This window comes from Pipistrellus hanaki (genome assembly GCF_964339955.1).
Source record: "Pipistrellus hanaki genome assembly, chromosome: 8".
Taxonomy (NCBI): domain Eukaryota; kingdom Metazoa; phylum Chordata; class Mammalia; order Chiroptera; family Vespertilionidae; genus Pipistrellus; species Pipistrellus hanaki.
The window spans coordinates 58,094,839-58,113,285 of record NC_140510.1 but is presented as its reverse complement, the minus strand read 5'-3'; the positions used below and the strand labels follow the sequence as shown (position 1 = coordinate 58,113,285).

The 18,447-nt window shown below is 41.7% G+C and overlaps 1 protein-coding gene across 1 annotated transcript in view; it reads left to right on the top strand.

Annotated features, from left to right (window-relative positions):
- Window positions 1-18,447, top strand: part of DGKD (diacylglycerol kinase delta) — a 100,250-nt gene that overhangs the window by 25,978 nt on the left and 55,825 nt on the right. The window contains 2 exon segments of the mRNA XM_084892479.1: window positions 1,917-2,027; window positions 3,620-3,700. Coding sequence (XP_084748605.1) covers window positions 1,917-2,027; window positions 3,620-3,700 — 192 coding nt within the window.

Genomic DNA, 18,447 nt, shown 5'->3' with positions numbered 1-18,447 from the left:
ACCTCTAAGCAAGTCCTGTGGGGTCAAGAGGAAAGGCTCTCCTGCTGTGGGGTGCAGGCGTCTGAGGTTCTGTGCTACTGTACACACTAGCTGGTCTGTGTCTTTGAAGAGAACATTGAAATGAGCATCACCATGTAAAGAAGGGGTCTGCAAACAAGGTCAGGAAACAGCCTGGGATTGGAGGTTGGGCTGTCTCTCGGTCTGGATTCTGTCTGGTTCTGGTTTATCATATGTTCCCACACTTCCAAAAAGCCAGGCCTTTGTTCCGTTAAGGATGGAGGTTTCAGACTCTGACTGTAGTTGCTGTGTCTCTCTTGATCACTGGGTGATGTTGTATTCCTCTCTTCTGGTGCAATTACCTGGGAGAGCAGGTGGGCAACCTTCTTATAAGTAAAGATGCAGGTAGGTGTACATAACAGAGTGAGTAGGTAGATTCCTCAGAAGATTTTCTCCTGGGTTGGTACTCTTGGGAGTTGAGAGCAGCTTCCATCATACCTGGCCTGTGGTTGCGAGCTGGCATGTGCCCAGGAAGCTCACAGAAGGGACATCCTACAGTGGGATAGGAGAAGAGCATGCTGTCTGTATTCCTAGGACACCTTGGACTGCTGTGCTGCTTAGGTGGGGGTTCTGCTGCACAGCCTGGTGTGTGTGGTGTGTGTGGAACAGGGGCTTTCTTCAGTGTCATCCTCTGGGGGCAGGTAACACTGCATCCTGAGTTCTGCTCCCTCCCTGGTTAGGAGTAGGCTGATGGAAGGACCAGACCAGTGTTCTGTTCTTGCCTTTTGATGTATTTGGGTGATGGGAAGTTTCTATGTCTAGTTTCTTATGTCATCTGAGATGGCCCCAGATACCCAGATGCTTCTTACACATACTTTTTTAAAAAGTTACTTAAAGTTACTATGGGATTAGGTGATTAAACAAATGCTTATTTGAACCAATATTCTTGTCCTATAACAGAATTTTTGTACATTCTGCCTCCATTCTGTGATGAGACTATGTAGAATGGACTTTTCTGTTAGGTGGGGCAAACCATACCCTGCAGATGCTGAGAGCCAGGCACTTGTTCATGCATCTGGTTTATTAGTTTTGACTTGGGTTAGTGGCTCCTAGTGGTTCCATGTGTCAATGACCATGTAGACTCAGGGGCATTTAACTTCTGAGTGATTTGCTGGGCTCTCTCAGCCCACGAGGTGTCCAGCCCATGGGATGCGAGTGAGGGGGACAGTTCCAGGATAAGCCATGCCCGATCTTAGCTTTCATTGAGACGAGGTGAGTAGACTGCTGTCTACCTCTTGATTCTCTTAAGAGAACTCCTGTTTTGTTATGGTCTCCTCAGATTTATAAGATGAGATAAATTTTAATGACTTTGGCTATCCACTTATCTCTCACAATGTGGGCAGACAAATGTGCCTGGTCTGTGAATATGGATGAAGGCTGAATGGGGTGCAGGTCTGGAGCCGCACCGAACCCACAGCAATCTACATCGGCAGTTTTGGCAGCAGGATCCTGAGAAATGGCAGTAGGCCAAAGAGCATGGAGACGAGGCCAAGAATAACTAAAAAAAATACCAAATGTTGAAGTTGGAGAATGCACTGGCCCAGGCTGCTTGCTATGGTCCTTCTAATCTTCTGTCCATTTTTGCTGCTCCCCAGGCATATCCAGGGCACACCTTGGGCCTCTGAAACCCCCACCCCTTAGGCATGCCATTGCCCCACAGAGAATTGTGTTAGCCCTCCCCCAGCAGTGTGCTCGGCCTGTCCATAGGTCAAGGTCTGGGGAGAGTGTGAGAAATATTTCTGTTAGGCTGTCAGCAGTTAGAGACGCGCATGTACCAGACCGTCAGTGTGCAGCTTGGGTGGATGAGTGCAGTGGTGCTGTGAAAACGTGTGCTTATGAGTTCGTTTCTGTGCTTTCAGACCGTCATCAAAGAGGGGATGCTAACCAAACAGAACAATTCATTCCAACGATCGAAAAGGAGATACTTCAAGCTGCGAGGTCGAACACTGTACTATGCGAAGACTGCAAAGGTAAGGAGAAGTACTAGAAACTTCATGGAGGAAATATCCGGGGACCTGCAGGGTGCTGGGTCTTCATCTGGGAAGAAATCTTCTATGTTTAGTGCTGTTTTTTGTAAAGAAAATACCCCAGGGTGCTAGATTTTATTTGTTTCCAAGGAGATCTAGGTGCTTATAAACATTGATTTTTATTTATTTTATGTTGTGTGTCACCGGGGAAAGAGAAATGTCACAGAAATAAGCATACGGTATTACAGCTGAATGTCTTTTCTGCAGAAAGATTAGGAGTCACAGACTTATATATCTTTTATGGATTGGAGTGTATTTTTAAAAAAATACTTTATTGAGGTATAATTGGCATACAAAAAGCCATATATATTTTAATGTATACATTTTGAGGAGTTTGGAGATAAGTATACACCTATGGAACTAACACAAAGTATTTTTGAAATGTACCAGGCTTCTTGGTTTGTGAACAGCAGTTCCTTATCCCTGGGCTCTCTAGCCAGGATACTTCCTGCTGGGTGCCATCTTGCACGTAAGACTGCTGAGAAAGAGGAGGAGACACCGAGAGTCACTAAGTTACTGTCATGTTTAAACAAATGTAGTCTTACACTTTTCAGATATTTGTGTGTTTATAAAACTAGTTTTTGGTATTCTGAACACTAGTATTTTTGTATCATGTTGCTGTCAATACTGATATTTTGGTGTTAAGAAAAATCTGAATCATTTGCATTTTGACATGTATCCTTAAAGAGTTAGTACATTAAAATTTGAAACTGAACAGAGCACCTTGTTTATAAAGGGTTCTGACCATGTCCCTCATTTAAAAAAAACCTTTTAGTTATTTTAGTTTTATGGGTGTTAGGGATTGGTGAGTGGTTATTTAAAAGGCAAAGCCTCTTTTCTGAGTTATTATTTCCTCCAGTGATTTCCTATGGAGGCCTCGTAGAGAGGCCAGTAAGGTTAACAGGAGGTGGGGACTGCGATGGTAGGTTTTGGGGTAGAGGAGAGGAAAATGGGGCCTGTTCCCAGGCCTAGATTCCATCCCTTCTTCTGGAGCCTGTCTCTCTCCAGCACTAGATAACTTTCCACTTTGCTTTCTCATTTTCTTTCACAGCCCAATGTCTTTTTTTTGGGCCAGTCTCTCTTCCACTAGAATAATTTATTTTAGTGGACCTTTCTTACAAATGTGCTTACTGGAGAAACTAGAGACAGAAGGACAGAGGATCCTCAGTCCAGACCCCTACTGTCTCAGGTAGATCGTGTCTGAGGACATATTTCCCATTTAAAATGAAATGCTGGTATTACAGAAATAAATACAGAATTACATTATTATCATTATTTTTCCTATTAATGCAATCACTAGTGAACTCCCTGTTTAAAAAAAAAAAAAAATCATGGAGTCATGCCTGTGGTTAGATGTGGGGATGTTGTCAGTGCTTAGTTAGGCAACAAGCCTCCAATTTCAGGGTCCTTGGCACCTATGAATGCTTGACTGGGATTGAGGTGAGTGGTGGGCAGCATTGGGCCCGGGCTTAGGAACATGCCCACCTCAGAGGTGCCTTAGCTTCGTGCTGACTGTGGTCCCTGTGTCTCTCCAGTCAATCATATTTGATGAAGTAGACCTGACAGATGCCAGCGTGGCTGAATCCAGCACCAAAAATGTCAACAACAGTTTTACGGTAAGACTCTGGACATACATCTTTCCTGATTCTTCACCATGTCTGGTTTTCCTTTTTAATTTGAACAAATGTGTGAGCAGTTCAGACTTTTTTTTTATCCTTTTCACTCTGATGGGAACAATTCCTGATAAATATTGAATTTAAGTCTTAAAATAATACTGTGTTTGGTGAATAACTGAGAATTTGGCACTTGTAAGCACAAAAGAATAAGAGCTTGGTCCAAATGAAAATTTTTAACATGTTGTAGTTCACATTTCTCTAACAGTTTTACATAGAAGTTTGTTTTTCATGATTATTGTAGAAAATTTGGAAAATACAGGCAAGTATGTTGAGGAAATGAAAAAATAGCCATAATTAGGCCACCTCAAAACAGAATGTTGATATTTTGGTTTATTTTTTTTTTTTAGTTTTAAACTGCCCCCTCCTTCCCATTTATAAAAGTTTTGTGCTTTCTGCAAAAGTTCTAAGTGCATAAAATCATATGACCTCCCCCCTCAGACAAAGGTAGCAACTGTGCACTCTGGGGTGTTTATCTTTATTTCTATACTAGAGGCCCCATGCACGAAATTTGTGCAAGAATGGGCCTTTGCAGCCCCAGCTGCCCCGCCGCCCCACCCCCTGCCCTCTGATTGTTCTGTGAGGTTGATCTGCCATCTGGTCTAATTAGTATATTAGCTCTTTATTATATAGGATATCTGTGTCTTCACCCACATCCACCATGAGATCATAGTGATCCTTTTGTACTTACAGTTTTTCTCTTTACAATTTGTGGTGATTATTTCTGTGAATGTTCATCATATTTTTTAATGGCTGTATAGCATTTCTTGTATGACTTTCCAATTTTGGCTTCAGGAATTGACTTTAGAACCTATAAGTTAAGACTCCAATATTAGGAATGGAGTATTTAAAAATAGTTTTCTTAGTATTATTAAGCTATCTCATTTAGACATAAAGTATGCTTCCTATTTTCTTTTCAATTCTTTGATAATAGTCAAGGTGGGTGATTTTCATCATGTTTAGGATTTGATATTTTGGGTTAATGTTAGTTTCAGATTTTTCCAGGTTTTGTTTTTATCTTATTTAATTATTGATTTCATTGATTGTTGATGTTGCTGATACAAATGGGATTTTCCTCCATTTGAATTTCTGCTTTGTGATGATGGCTTATCGAATTAGCCTTTCCTGATGATTTCTCTTAAATTATGCTTTATTTTACTTGGAATATTTTTAGCCTTTTCTCCATGAATTTTATGGGTTAGTTAGTGGCTAGGAGAGATATCTAAAACCATGCAAATGGATTATTCTTTGATATGTGGCTTTAGAGTTTTTAATTTAATAAGAATAGGTGTTCTTATTGGAGTGTTCTGAGCATTAATTTAGGCGACCAATTTGGTTTTAGTATTTGTAATTTCCTAACAATATTTCTTGGTATTGTTGAACCTTACAACCAAATTTTGGATTTAGAATTTTCTGTCCATGTGTGTACTTTTCTTTGGTGTGGGAAGGTAGCCTCTGTTGTGTTTTGATTTTAGAGTTAAAATAACTGCATAAAATTCATTTAGTAACTTTTTTGATTTTATGTGTTTTGGAACACTTAAAAAATATTTATTATTGAAAGTATTACAGATACCCCCCCTCTCCTCCTCTCCCCCATTGCCTCCTTCCAACTGGTTTCTGTCTTGCCCCAGGCCTTCACCACTCTGTTGTTTGTGTCCATAGAAAATGCATAATATGCATGTCAGTTCTTTGGTAATCTCTTCCCTCCTCATCCACTCTCTTCTTCCCTCAGAGATTTGTCAGTCTGTTCCTTGTTTCCATTCTTCTGGTTCTATTTTATTCATCAGTTTATTTTGTTCATTATATTCCTTATTTGTTTGTTTTGATTTTTAGATTCAGATGTTGATATGTATTTATAGCCATTTTATTGTTCATATTTTTTATCTTTTGTTTTCTTCTTACTAATTGCTTTTCTCTTGAAGCTTTTAATATTCTCTCTTTGTCTTAAATACTTGGCATTTTAATTATGATGTGTCTTGGTAGGGGCTTCTTTGGGTTCCTCTTGTTTGGGACTTCCTGAGCTTCTTAGACTTGTAAGTTCAGGTAGGGAAAGTTTTCTGTCATTTTGTCTTCAAATAGGTTTTCAATATCTTGTTCCCTTTTCCTTCTGGCACCTCCATAATGCAAATGTTGGTGTGGTTGAAGTCCCAGAAATATGTTCATATTTCATATGTATTTGTAATTTGTAATTTCCTAACAATATTTCTTGGTATTGTTGAACCTTACAAAAAATTTGTAATTTTTTTTTCCCCCCAGGAAACAGCCAATCAATGATTCTCTCTCATCTTTGATTAATATAATTTTAGAGAGGAAGAGATGGAGAGAGAAATAGAAACATCAAAGATGAAAGAGAATCATTGGCTGCCTCCTGAATGCCCCACATGGGGGATTGAGCCTGCAATCTGGGCATGTGCCTTAACTGGAATCTAACCATGATCTCGTGGTTCATAGGGCTATGCTCAACCACTGAGCCACACTGGCCAAGCTATTTTCATATTTTTTTATTCTTTTTTCTTTTTGCTCTTCTGATTAGGTGTTTTTTTGCTTCCTCATATTCCAAATCGTTGATTTAATTATCAGAATCATTTACTGTTGAATCACTGTAAATTATTCTTTATTTCAGTTAGTGTATGCTTAATTTCTGACTGGTCCTTTTTCATGTCTTTGATTATCTCACTAAGGTTCTTGTAATTCTTGTAATTCTCACTAAGATCCTTGAAATTCTCACTAAGATCTGTCAAGCTCTTATTAAATTCCTTGAGCAGTTTTATAACCATTGTTTTGAACTCTTTAGTAGTTTACTTTCTTCCATTTCATTTAGTACTTTTTCTGGAGATTTCTTCTGTTCTTTCATTTGTGAATGTTTCTTTGTCTCTGCATTTTGGTTACTTTCCTGTGTTTGTTTTTTCTATGTATTAGGTAGAGCTGCTCTCTCTCCTGGAATTGGTAGAGTGACCTTGTGTAGTAGGTGTCCTATGGGGTCCAGTTTCCTATAGTGGCTCAGACTCCCCAGTCACTTGACCTGGCACTCTAGGTGCATCCCTATGTGTGTTGTGTGCACTGTCTTGTAGTTGAGCCTTGGTTGCTGTTGGCATCACTGGGAGGAATTGACCTTCAGGCCAATTGGCTGTGAGGACCAGCTGCAAATACAGTGGAAGAGCTGCTGTGCAGCAGCCGTCAATATGGAGCAGGATTTGTTTCAGTGGGGCTTAAGGTGCTCACAAAGTCTGCCTCTTGAGTGTGTTGCTTGTGGATGTGTAAAGTAGTAATTTGGTATGATCTGAAGTTGTCCACCTGGTGCACTGACTCTGGGGCCTTCTGGGAGGTGCAGTCAGTCACTGCCTAGGACCACTTGCCAGGAGCTACAGAAAGATCTGTAGATGGCTGCTACTTAAATTGGGCTTGGAAGTGCACAGGCCAGGCCAAGCTGTCTTGGGCCTCTTAGTGATAGGTATATGGCATGCTGACTCCAGCTGCTGCTTGTATGAGAGATTTTAGGAAAGACTGAAGCCTAAGCAAGGACAGGCCATTCATATGGAAAAGCTGCTGCAAAAAGCTTGGGTAGGGGCTGCAAATTGGATGGGCAGGGTCTCAACAAATCACCAGGGTGGTGCAAACAGTGTGAGCCATGAGTCAGGCTGATGAAAACTCAGATATGGCATCCAATCAGCTCTGCAATGGTGAAGGTCTCAGAATAGGAAAAATGACCCCTGCAAGCACCTCTGTCTGGGAGAAAGCTGCCCCTGAGTTCTTGCTCCAGTGCCATATAATTCAGTTCTTTCCCATATGTCCCTGGATCCTCTCCCTGCCCCCCCCTCCCCCCCAAGCCTTTGTCTTAGTACTGGAGCTCAGAGGGAGTGTCTGAGTAAGTCCATATGCTGGCCCTTTAAGAGGAATGGCCTGGGACTCCAGCTGCCTCCGGGTTACTCAGTTGCAATCGCTGCTGGTTTTTATGGCCTGAAATTACTGGGACTTCTCTTTCTAGCACTGGAAACCCTGGGCTGAGGGGTCTGGTCTGGGGCTGGGAACTTTGCTTCTCACAGGAGCTTTCTGCAGCCTAGATATCCCTCCTGGTTAAAAAAAACATGCCACAAGTGGGTGTCAAACCAGCCTGTTCAGCACCTCCTTGATGTGTTTTCTTTTTTATTTCTCTAGTTGTAGAACTAGCTTTGTTTTTCTTGTCTAGTTTTCTTAAACTCTGTCTTTTTTTATTCTTAATTTTTAAGAGAACCATTTATTGGATTATTGATCAATCCTGTTTCCTCATTACCTAATTTAATTTCTGCAAATATTTATTGTTCTTTCTATGTTTTTCACAACTTCACCATATTGAAAACAACTTATTGATTGGCTTATTTTCATATACATCTCATCTAATAAAAGATTATTAAATGGGATGTATATGAAAATAAGCCAATCAGTAATATACAAATTGACTGTACCTCTGCTACACTCACAAGCCACACCCACCAGCTAATCAGGAGCAAGTATGCAAATTAACCCAATTAAGATAGCAGCGGCCACTGAAACAGCAGGATGCTTGGGTTTATCCCCGGCAATGAAGGAAGCCAAGCTTTCCACCTGCCCTAGCTGGCCCAAGGCTACCAAGTTTCAATTATAGAAGATAAATAAATCCCAACAAAAATGGTGGCAGCCATGGAGCTGGAGAGAGCAGGAGGCTTGAGTTTCCCCTGCCGATGGAGGAAGCTAAGCTTCCACAGCCTTGGCCTGCCTTGGCTTCTGTTTAAGGCTACAAAGTTTCAATTGTAGAAGATAAATAAATCCCAACACAAATGGCTGCAGCCATGGAGCGAGCAGGAGGTTTGGCTCCGCTCAAGGCTACAAAGTTTCAATTAAAGAAGATAAATAAATCCCAGATACCAGGGCCTCTGCTTGGGTGGCTGGGGAGCATGGCTGGTCTGCAAACCACCTCACTCAGGCTGCCCCATGCCCCAAGGGAACCTCCACCCTGATCCAGGATACCCTTCAGGGAAAACCAGCTGGCTCCCCACCTGTGCACCAGTCCTCTATCCTATCTAATAAAAGAGTAATATGCAGATTGACCATCACTTCAACACACAAGATGGCTTCTCCCATGTGGTCAAAGATGACTGCCTTCATGTGGACACAAGATGGCCACCACAAGATGGCCGGCAGGGGAGGGCAGTTGGGAGGGACCAGGCCTGCAAGGGAGAGCAATTGGGGGCAATCAAGCCTGCAGGGGAGGGCAGTTAGGGGTGACCAGACTGGTAGAGGAGGGAAGTTGGGGGCAACCAGGCCTGCAGGGAAGGGCAGTTGGGGGGTGACCCAGGCCTGCAGGGGGAAGAGCAATTGGGGGGACCAGGCCTACAGGAGAAGGGAATTAGGGGTGACCAGGCCTGCAGGGGAGGGCAGTTAGGGGCAAACAGGCTGGCAGGGGGGCAGTTAGACATCAATAAGATTGTCAGGGGAGTGGTTAGGGGGTTATCAGGCTGTCAGGCCGAAGTGGTTGGGGCAGTCAGGAAGGCAGGCAGGTGAGCAGTTGGGAACCAGCAGTCCTGGATTATGAGAGGGATGTCTGACTGCCCGTTTAGGCCCAATGGGCAGTCGGACATCCCTTGAGAGGTCCAAGATTGGAGAGGGTACAGGCTGGGCTGAGGACTCCCCAACCCCCTGTTGCACGAATTTTGTGCACCGGGCCTCTAGTAATGTTGTGTGTGTATATATAAAATGAAAACATGAGGGACTGAATTTAACTGAGTGCTTTTTGTTCACATGCCCAAAGTTGTTTTTTTCCCCAGTAGAAGAAAAATGTTATTAAAGACAAATTATTTTTTGTTGATCATTGAAGAAAACTTTGAAGTATATAACTATAAATAGGAAATTTGCAACCATCCATCTTGCTATTACCCAGATATACCCAGTAATATATTTTGGTTTATGTCCCACCAAATACGTTTTATAAAATGCAATTTTTACCTTTCTTCACTTAACAATGAGCTTTTTCTCTTATAATATCCTTCAAAGTCTTATTTATTGATTTTTTTTAGTATTCCATCATATAAATGGATGTTTATATGTCCAGTTTTTATATTAAACATTTCAATATTATGATGTGCATTTGCACACCGATCCTTTTTGTGCATTTTTGATTATTTATATAGTATAAATTATTGGACATGGAATTACATTTGAGGTAGAAAACAAACTTTCAAAAGGCTTTTGAAAAATAAAATGAGTTACTGATGCTTGTTACAACTTGGATGAACCTTGAAAATAAAATAACTAAGTAAAAGAAGTCAGTCACAAATGGCCACATATTTTATGATTCCATTTATATGAAATGTCTACACTAGGCAAATCTGTAGAGACACGAAGAACATTAGTGGCTTTGAGGGGCTGAAGAGGAAGGAGTGCCTGCTAAAGTATGCAGGATTTTTTTCTTTTTTGAGGGTGACAAACTCTTCTAAAATTAGATATTGCACAACTTTGTGAATGTGCTGAAACCACTAAATTGAATACTTTTCAAGGGTGAATTGTATGGAAATCCTATCTCAAAAAAATATGATGGAAAATAGTATGCATTTTGGGATAACATTTGTTACTATGGAGCTGTCAATCTGATCTGAAAACGAAGCCTGACTTATATTTCATCTCTGTGGGAAAATTTGTGCAGAGGACCAAATGCTCAACTTCCAGATGTAGAGCTTGTTCTGGTTTGGAGACTTTGGAACTCCATTTCTTGCCGGTAGTCATGGGTGATTCCCAGCCCTCAGAGAAGAGGCACCTATTCTTCCACATTTATTTCCTATTTTGTTACTGCTCTAAAACTGCCTTTTCATCTGAGGATATGGTGAAGGACAAGAGAAAGATTCATACTGAGTTCCCCAGAAACATTCCAATATAAGGAAGCTCATCCCTTGAATAATCTGTGATGGTGCAATGGGGAGTGTTTGGTGCCCAGTCCCTTAGTCACGCTTCCACAGAGTCAGTAAGTTCTGGGCACTGGGGCTGTAGGTGATACAAATATTTTCTTTGCTTAAAATTCACTCATAGTAATCTGGCTCTTTTCTCACTCCCTGCGATATTTACTGTCAGACCCCTGAACCTGTCACTTACCATGCAGCAAATGCAGAAGTCTGTGTGCAGGTGTCTCTTCCATCGGCTAGTGTCCTTTTGGAAGGCAGCGCACGTGTTCAGGGAATGAGTGCAGAATGAATCAGTGAATTTGCCCAGAAGCTATGCACTTCTGGAATATCTCATTTGCTTTCCAGCTATTCCAGTTGTAATTACCAAGCTCTACAACTTCTACTAAAATTTGATGCTTGGTACAAACCACCAGTCAATGAGAACTATCGTTACCATGAATCAAACAACAGATAGGAACCTTTTATAGCTGTGGAAACATGAGTAAATTCACTCCACATTAGAAAAGAGTATTTTTATTCCTCCCCTAGATGGCCAGGAAAGTGTACCATGAAGAAGTAAGGACCTTGAGACAGAAACGTCTAAGGGAAATGGGCGGAGGTACTTGTGGGAGAGGAGAGGTTTTGAGACAATCTTGATGGAAGAAGTGGTATGAATGAGTTTCATGTAATTGGACAAGGGTCTGCCTCTCTTCTTGTTCTTTAAGGACAATGAGTCAGGATGAAGCTAAAAACAGAGATTGCCTTTAGATTTCTGATAGGCAGAGCAGTGGCACTGGGTGCTTTCAGGAGGTGGGGAGTAGAGCAGACAGTGGGGCCAGCCCCTTAGAAGGCCAAAAACACAGAAACATGATGAGAAAGGAAAGGGATTTACCAGCTTCATGTCTTAGCCTCTGCAATAACATGAAATTCTATGCTTTTGATGATTAAACATGTTAATGCTTTTCTGTGAGGACTAAAAGGCTTGGTATATTATTGCCAAATTCCCTTAGAAATATCAATAAGACTTCAAATACCAAGAAGTGCTTTTTTTTTTTCTTTCCTTTTACAGATACCATGTGTTCACATTTTAGAATATCTTTGCCACTTTGATAGTTTAAAAATGGTAATTTGCTTCTTCAATGATTAAAGTGAGTTGAGTTCAAACATTTCTTGCGGTCCATTGGCCATCTGTATTTCTCTCTTTATGAGATGATTTTTTTTATGTGCTTTTAGATAGTAGTGTATATGTAGGGTTCAAAGTAACAACTGTTCTGACTTCTGATACTGTAGATGAGTATTGATTGTTTTAGGTATTTGATGTAAATTGACTCATAATGTCTATTCTTTTGTGTCTGTTTCTGATGTATTTCCTGATTTAATGGAATGTGGGGAATTTTTCTAGTTGTATTGTTACTGATTTGTAGCTTAATTCTACTGTGATTAGAGAACAGAGTTTGTGATTCTAATCTTTTGAAATTATTGAGACTTTAATACCTGTTGGTTTTTATAAATGTTCCATGTGCATTTGAGCAGAACTTGGATTACCGTATTTTTCGGACCATAAGACGCACTTTCCCCCCCCCAGAAGTGGGGGGGAAAAGTCCCTGCGTCTTATGGTCCAAATATAGCCTACACATATACTGTAAAAAAAAAGTTTTTTTACTTGCCCGGCTCTGTGTGGTCTCTGTGTGCTTGCCCGGCTCTAAAATGGTTCTAAATGCTGCTGTTTACTTTACAGGGTTGATTACATGTGTTTATGACTGTGATGTTGGGTTTTAATGCACATAAAATATTTTAGGACACTATTTGTTTCAGAATCTTTTTTTCTTCATTTCCCTTCTCTAAAAACTGGTGGGTCGTATGGTCCGGTGCGTCTTATGGTCCGAAAAATACGGTAGTAGTTCTTTGTCTTTTAAAAAAAAAATAGCATTTAAAAAATAAAATGTTGAGAGAGTGAGAGAGAGAGAGAGGGGGAGGGAAGAGAGAGGGAGAGAAAGATAGAAATAAAGTGAGAAACATCTACATTGATTGCCTGCCTCTTGCACGTTCCCCTATTAGGGGGATCCAGCCCACAACCTGGGTATGTGCCCTGACCAGGAATTGAACCAGTGACCTCCTGGTGCTGGGTCAGTGCTCAACCATTGAGCCACAATGGCCTGGCAGATATTTCTTTATTTTGTTGATTAGACATTTTTCTCAAATCTTTTACAACCTACTGATTTATTATCTGCTTGTCCTATTAGTTATCAAGTGAGATATATTAAAATATCCTATTGTAATTGTAGACTTATCTTTTTTTTTTCTGTTAATTTTTGCTTTATGTATTGGGAGGGTAATTATTGAGTCTATACAGATTTAGAATTATTTTATTTCTTACTAGATTGACCCTTTTATTATGAAATAACTATTGTTATTAATCTTAATGTTTTTTGCCTTAAAGTTTACTTTGATGTTATTATAGCTACAATAGCTTTATTTTGGCTAGTAATTGCATTATAAGTAATGGTTTATAATTTTCCATCCTTTTACTTTCAACATCTTAGTTTTTATTTTATGAGTGATTCTTATAAGCAGCTTATTGTTTTGTGATTTTAAAATTATTGTATATTTAATTTGATTATTTCTTCCACTGGATTATATTTAATCTATACTTAATGTAGATACTCTTGTAATTGGATATAAATTTAATATATTATTACTTGTTTTCTCTATGTCTCACATTTTTTTTTTCCACACCTTTATTTTTTTAATCCTCACCCGAGGATATTTTTTCCATTGATTTTTTATTTTATTTTAGTTTTAAGAGAGTAGAAGGGAGGGAGGGGAAAGATGAGGGCGAAGGAGAGAGAGAGAGAGAGAGAGAAAGGAAGAAAGAGAAGAGAGAGGAAGAAGAAGAGAGAGAGAAAGAGGAAAGAAAGAAATATCGATACAAGAGGAACACATTTATTGGTTGTCTCCCACACTCATGTGCCTTTGACTGGGAATGAGCCTGAGACCCTTCAGTGGTTGGGCTGGTGCTCTAACCACTGAGCAACAATCAAGGGCAGTGCTTTCATCACTTTTAACCTAAGTCCTATTTTAATAAAGACTTGATGAAATGTCATCACCTCCTTTACTTAAAGTTTCAAAATGCAGCAAAAACAAAAGTGGAGTACACTATACCTCTGTTCTCACACTGCCCCCCACCCCTGGCATCTCTCCTTGAGAGTCATCAGAGTCCATTTGGCTTATTTTGTTTTGTTATAATGCTGTCACAGATGCTGCACGAGAGCACGGATTTTTGTCTGTTTTGTTCACAGCTTTCCCCAAGTGCCAGCACAAAGTAGGTGCTCATAAGTACTTGTTGAAGAGTGACTTTGTCAGCACTAGTTTCAGGATGATTTGGGCCCTGTTCTTGTCACTGATGTCACTCAGCAGAATGTTTTCAATAGCCCAGGCTTTCCTTGATAAAGCATACAGTGCCACAGGGGCAGCAGGTAGTGCCGATGCAGGAACAGCAGGCCATGAAGAAGAGCTTGGCTGTGGCGGGTGTGTGTGTGTGTGTGTGTGTATCAGGGAAGGCCTTCCTGGCTGAGAAGGATTGTGGCCAGTGCTGCTGGAGACTAGATCTGCAGAGAAGAGTTGGCCAGAATACGTGCGAGCAGGTCAGACAGGGTCCTTTGCTAGGACCAGGCAAGGGATGTGAAAGTCTGGCTGGAGCCATGAGGTGGGACACAGGGGCTGGGTGCAGAGCAGGGCAGTGCAAACAGTTTAACTGTTGTCCTTGTTACCAGTGCCATTCTGTGTTTTACATGACTTGGGAATTCAATAACTATATTGAAGAACACTGGGGAATTGAGCAATTCATGATAAATGGCTTCCTAGAAAGCATCTGGTCACATTGCACAGGGTGAGACTCAGGCAGCTCTGTACTCTCCCTTTACCAGGAACCTATTGGTAGCCCCTTCCAGTTTCAGAAACTAGACCTCTCCACCTCAGAGACTGACTTCATGGTGGCTGGTGTCCAAGGCTCTGTTCTTTTTGAGGAGGCAGAATTAGTGGAATTCAATTTAGTGAAGGTTTTCTAAACTTATTAGAACAAGGAGCTTGTCATCTGAGGCAGACAGGTGCTCCTGATGAATTGCAGGAAGCAGGTCAAAGGCTGAGGGCAGGTAGGTGTAGGCTACAAGCTGGCCTGTGTCCCTTGAAGGGCAAGGAGCCTGGAGCACATTCATGCCCACAATGTGGGCAGAGGATAGCCCACATTGCCTGGCAGAGGACAGTGGATTTCCGTGCCCCCCCCACCCCCCTTTATTGATTTTTAAAGAGAGAGGGATAAAGCGATAGAAACATCTATTAGCTTCCTCCTGCGCAGCCTCTACTGGGGATTGAGCCCACAATGTTATGTGCTCTGACCAGGAATTGAACCAGTGACCTCTTGGTTCCTGGGTCAATGCTCAACAGATGAGCCACACTGGCTGGGTGAGGATGGTGGCTCTTGATGGACATTTCACTCCTAGAGCTCTTCACTTCATTCAGTGTGGCCCTGGCCGCTTGCTGTCATACCACCGCCCACTGGTTGCCTGAGCCTTCCTCCTCACACCCCTCAGGTTGTGGTGCTGGCGTTGGGTGACACATTGGCCCTGGATTTGGCTGAGGCACACATTGGATGGGGATTGGACACCCTCCCACAGCGGGGCTCTGGGTCCACCACAATCAGAGTTGACTGAGCAGCATGATTACAGGCACTTTCTATCTATTCAGTGAGTGAATTGAAAGCAATTACCAAATAATTTATTATGTCATTTGGTATTTAATTAGAAAATTTTATTTTAGTTTGGTTTACTTATATTACTTAAATGAAATATGACATACTTTTTCTGTTTGTTGAATAATAACTTCTAATTAAACAAGATACTATGGATTACTCCAGACTTCACTGGGCCTAGTGCAGCTGTCTGTTTCACTTTTACCCTTAGGGTCATGGAAGCAGCGGCAGTTGAGTTGGACCTTGAAGAGAAAAAGACAAGTTTTATTGGAACATATCTAAAATGTAAAACCATTAAAAAGAATAATTCTCCTCATTTTTAAAAGCACTGACTCATCCGGTTCTTCCTCATTTCTTACTTATTGCAGTCCAGGGATCTGGACTCCCATCCTCCTATCCTCCTGCCCCACACGGATATGCTGTAGCCAAGCCTGCTCTTTGTTGGGAATGACTGCCTGTATATAAGTCACCTGGTCTTCATGGGGCCCCCATCTGGAGCCCTCTCCCCAGTTTTCTCTTTAGATCTGTCTATTCTTCAAAGGTAGGGCAAAAATTTTCTCTTTGATAAGATTTCCCTGTTCACAGTGTGGCCTCTGCTCCTTTGGAGCAGTGGTTCCCAAACTTGGCTGTGCCTGAGCACTCTCCAGTACTTAAAAATGGTTCCTGGCACCATCATCAGAGATTCTGGTGCTATTTTACACATGGAAGATTTGTTTAAGTTTTCCATGATTTTTTTATTTTTTTAATTTAATTTTATTGATTTTCCACAGAGAGGAAGGGAGAGGGATAGAGAGCTAGAAACGTCAATGAGAGAGAAACATCGACCAGTTGCCTCCTGCACACCTTCTACTGGGGATGTGCCCGCAACCAATGTACATGCCTTTGACCGGAATCGAACCTGGGACCTTTCAGCCCGCAGACCAACACTCTATCCACTGAGCCAAACCGGTTTCGGCAGTTTTCCATGATTTAAAAAAAATATATATTTTTATTGATTTTGGAGAGAGAGGAAGGGAGAGGGAGAAAGAGAGAGAGAAACATTGATGTGAGAGAGAAACATCAATTGGCTGCCTCCTGTATGCACCCTGACTGGGGATTGAACCCACAATTCAGGCATGTGCCTGACACCCTTTGGTACATGGGATGGTGCTCAACTAACTGGCCAGGACCATTTCCCATGCATTTGAAGTGTAGCCATGTTTGGGACACTTATGTGACACTGCATGAGCACAGGCTCCTAGAGGTCTGTGCACTTGGTCACACACACCTACTTACATCTTGCCTTTCACACTTGCAGTTCCCTGTGCAAGATACACCCAGCTGTGCCAGTCAGTGGGAGCTCAAAGTCACTTCCTTGCTCATTTCTGTTCAGAGAGGATGTTGAGTCGTTACTTCTTTGCAAAGCCTTGTGGGACAAATGTTCATTATTGTGGCAGATCACGTGGGCCAGCCCCATAGATTAGTCTTACCCACACCTTGAGTGCTGGAGTGAGCGGGACCCGGGAGTTTCCCCAACTGTGTGTTTCTGGATTCTGGTAGCAGCTGTGAAAGGAGCCGGCTCCCTACTGTGTGTGTGTGTGTGTGTGTGTGTGTGTGTGTGTGTGTGTGTGTGTTTGTTTCCACCAAGTTTGACAGCTTGAAAACTTCTTTACCTCTGGAGAATATAGGAATAAAGTAACAACAAATATGGCTTTACCCTGGCAACCTAATTGCTGAAATCAAACAGAAACCAACTAGAAAAAAATGCATGGTGTAGAAAGACTTCTTGTTTCTTCTTTTAACAATTCTGTGTTGTGGCAAACCCTGGATGCCTGAGGGCGGACAGAGGTGGGTAAATACTTGCCCTGTGCTCAGAGACTTCACAGCCTGTTGGACATGAAAAGAAATAATTATAGTCCCTGTGACAAATATAATAGAAGAAGTTTCAAAATAGAGGGGGGAGGAGGGGGAAGTGGAAGCTTCCCAGAAGGGGACATGTGAGCTGGACTCGAGAGGGAGATGTTTCTTGCAGAACAGCCTGGGAAGAGCCAGCAGGTGCCTCGAATTCAGAGATCTGACAGACTAGCAGTGTGTCCCAAGTACCCAAGGGAGAGGGATAGAGAGCCAGAAACTTATTTATTTCCTGAAGTGTTCAAATAATAAGTAGTGATGTTAGAGGAGATTTAAATAGGGGAAAAAAAGATTCCACAGTAGCTCAGCAGCTGCTTTTTTTCAAGTTCCCTTCAGACTTTTTATTTTGTAGGCAAACACTAAGTGATACATATGTAATGCACATGTCATGTATGTACCAGTATAATTTATATTTTCGCTTTATTATTTCATCATAAATGTTTCTACCTCAGGAGTAATGATTGTTTTTATAGTTGCAGATAATTCATTGTGTAGATAGATGTGTCATAAATGATCAAACTGTACTTACTCCTCAAGTATTTAGGGACTAAGTATGGTTTTCATTTTTCCTGTTGAAACTCTTCCTGGAGTGAGCATCTTAGGTTCAAGGAAGAAGGACATTTGGGAAAATGCATGTGGTCTCCCCAGCAGAGCAGCTCTGGTGCTGAGCCCCCTTCCCAGGGAGGAGGCAGTTTTCCCTGAGAGGGCAGCCTGTGCTCCCCATCTTTTCACCTCTGTCACCTGCCCTTGAAGTTGGGAAGATAAAACTTCCTTCTCTATTTTATTTGGGTTTGGTTGTGGCTTATAGCTTCACTTGTGGGCATGAGTATGTCTGTATTCTTGCTTCTGCTTACCTTGTTTTAGATGGATCATGATTGGATCTTTAGTGTATTCTAACCTCCTAGAATCTCTGGTATGTCACCTGTGATAAAGGAATAGAGGAGACCGGGCTGGATTTGATGATGAGAAAGTGGACAGATCCAGGGACCCTGGAATTAAGTGACCAATCTGGTGGAGGAAGAAACGTGAGCAGAAAGCTGGACAGAACAGCTGCTGTCCAGACAGCATGGCCTGGAGAACTGTGGTGGAGGAATTGGAATGTGCTGGGATGAGGGGAGAGGGGACAGTTGGAGGGGGAGGAAGGAGCCTGGACAGAGGGCAGAAAG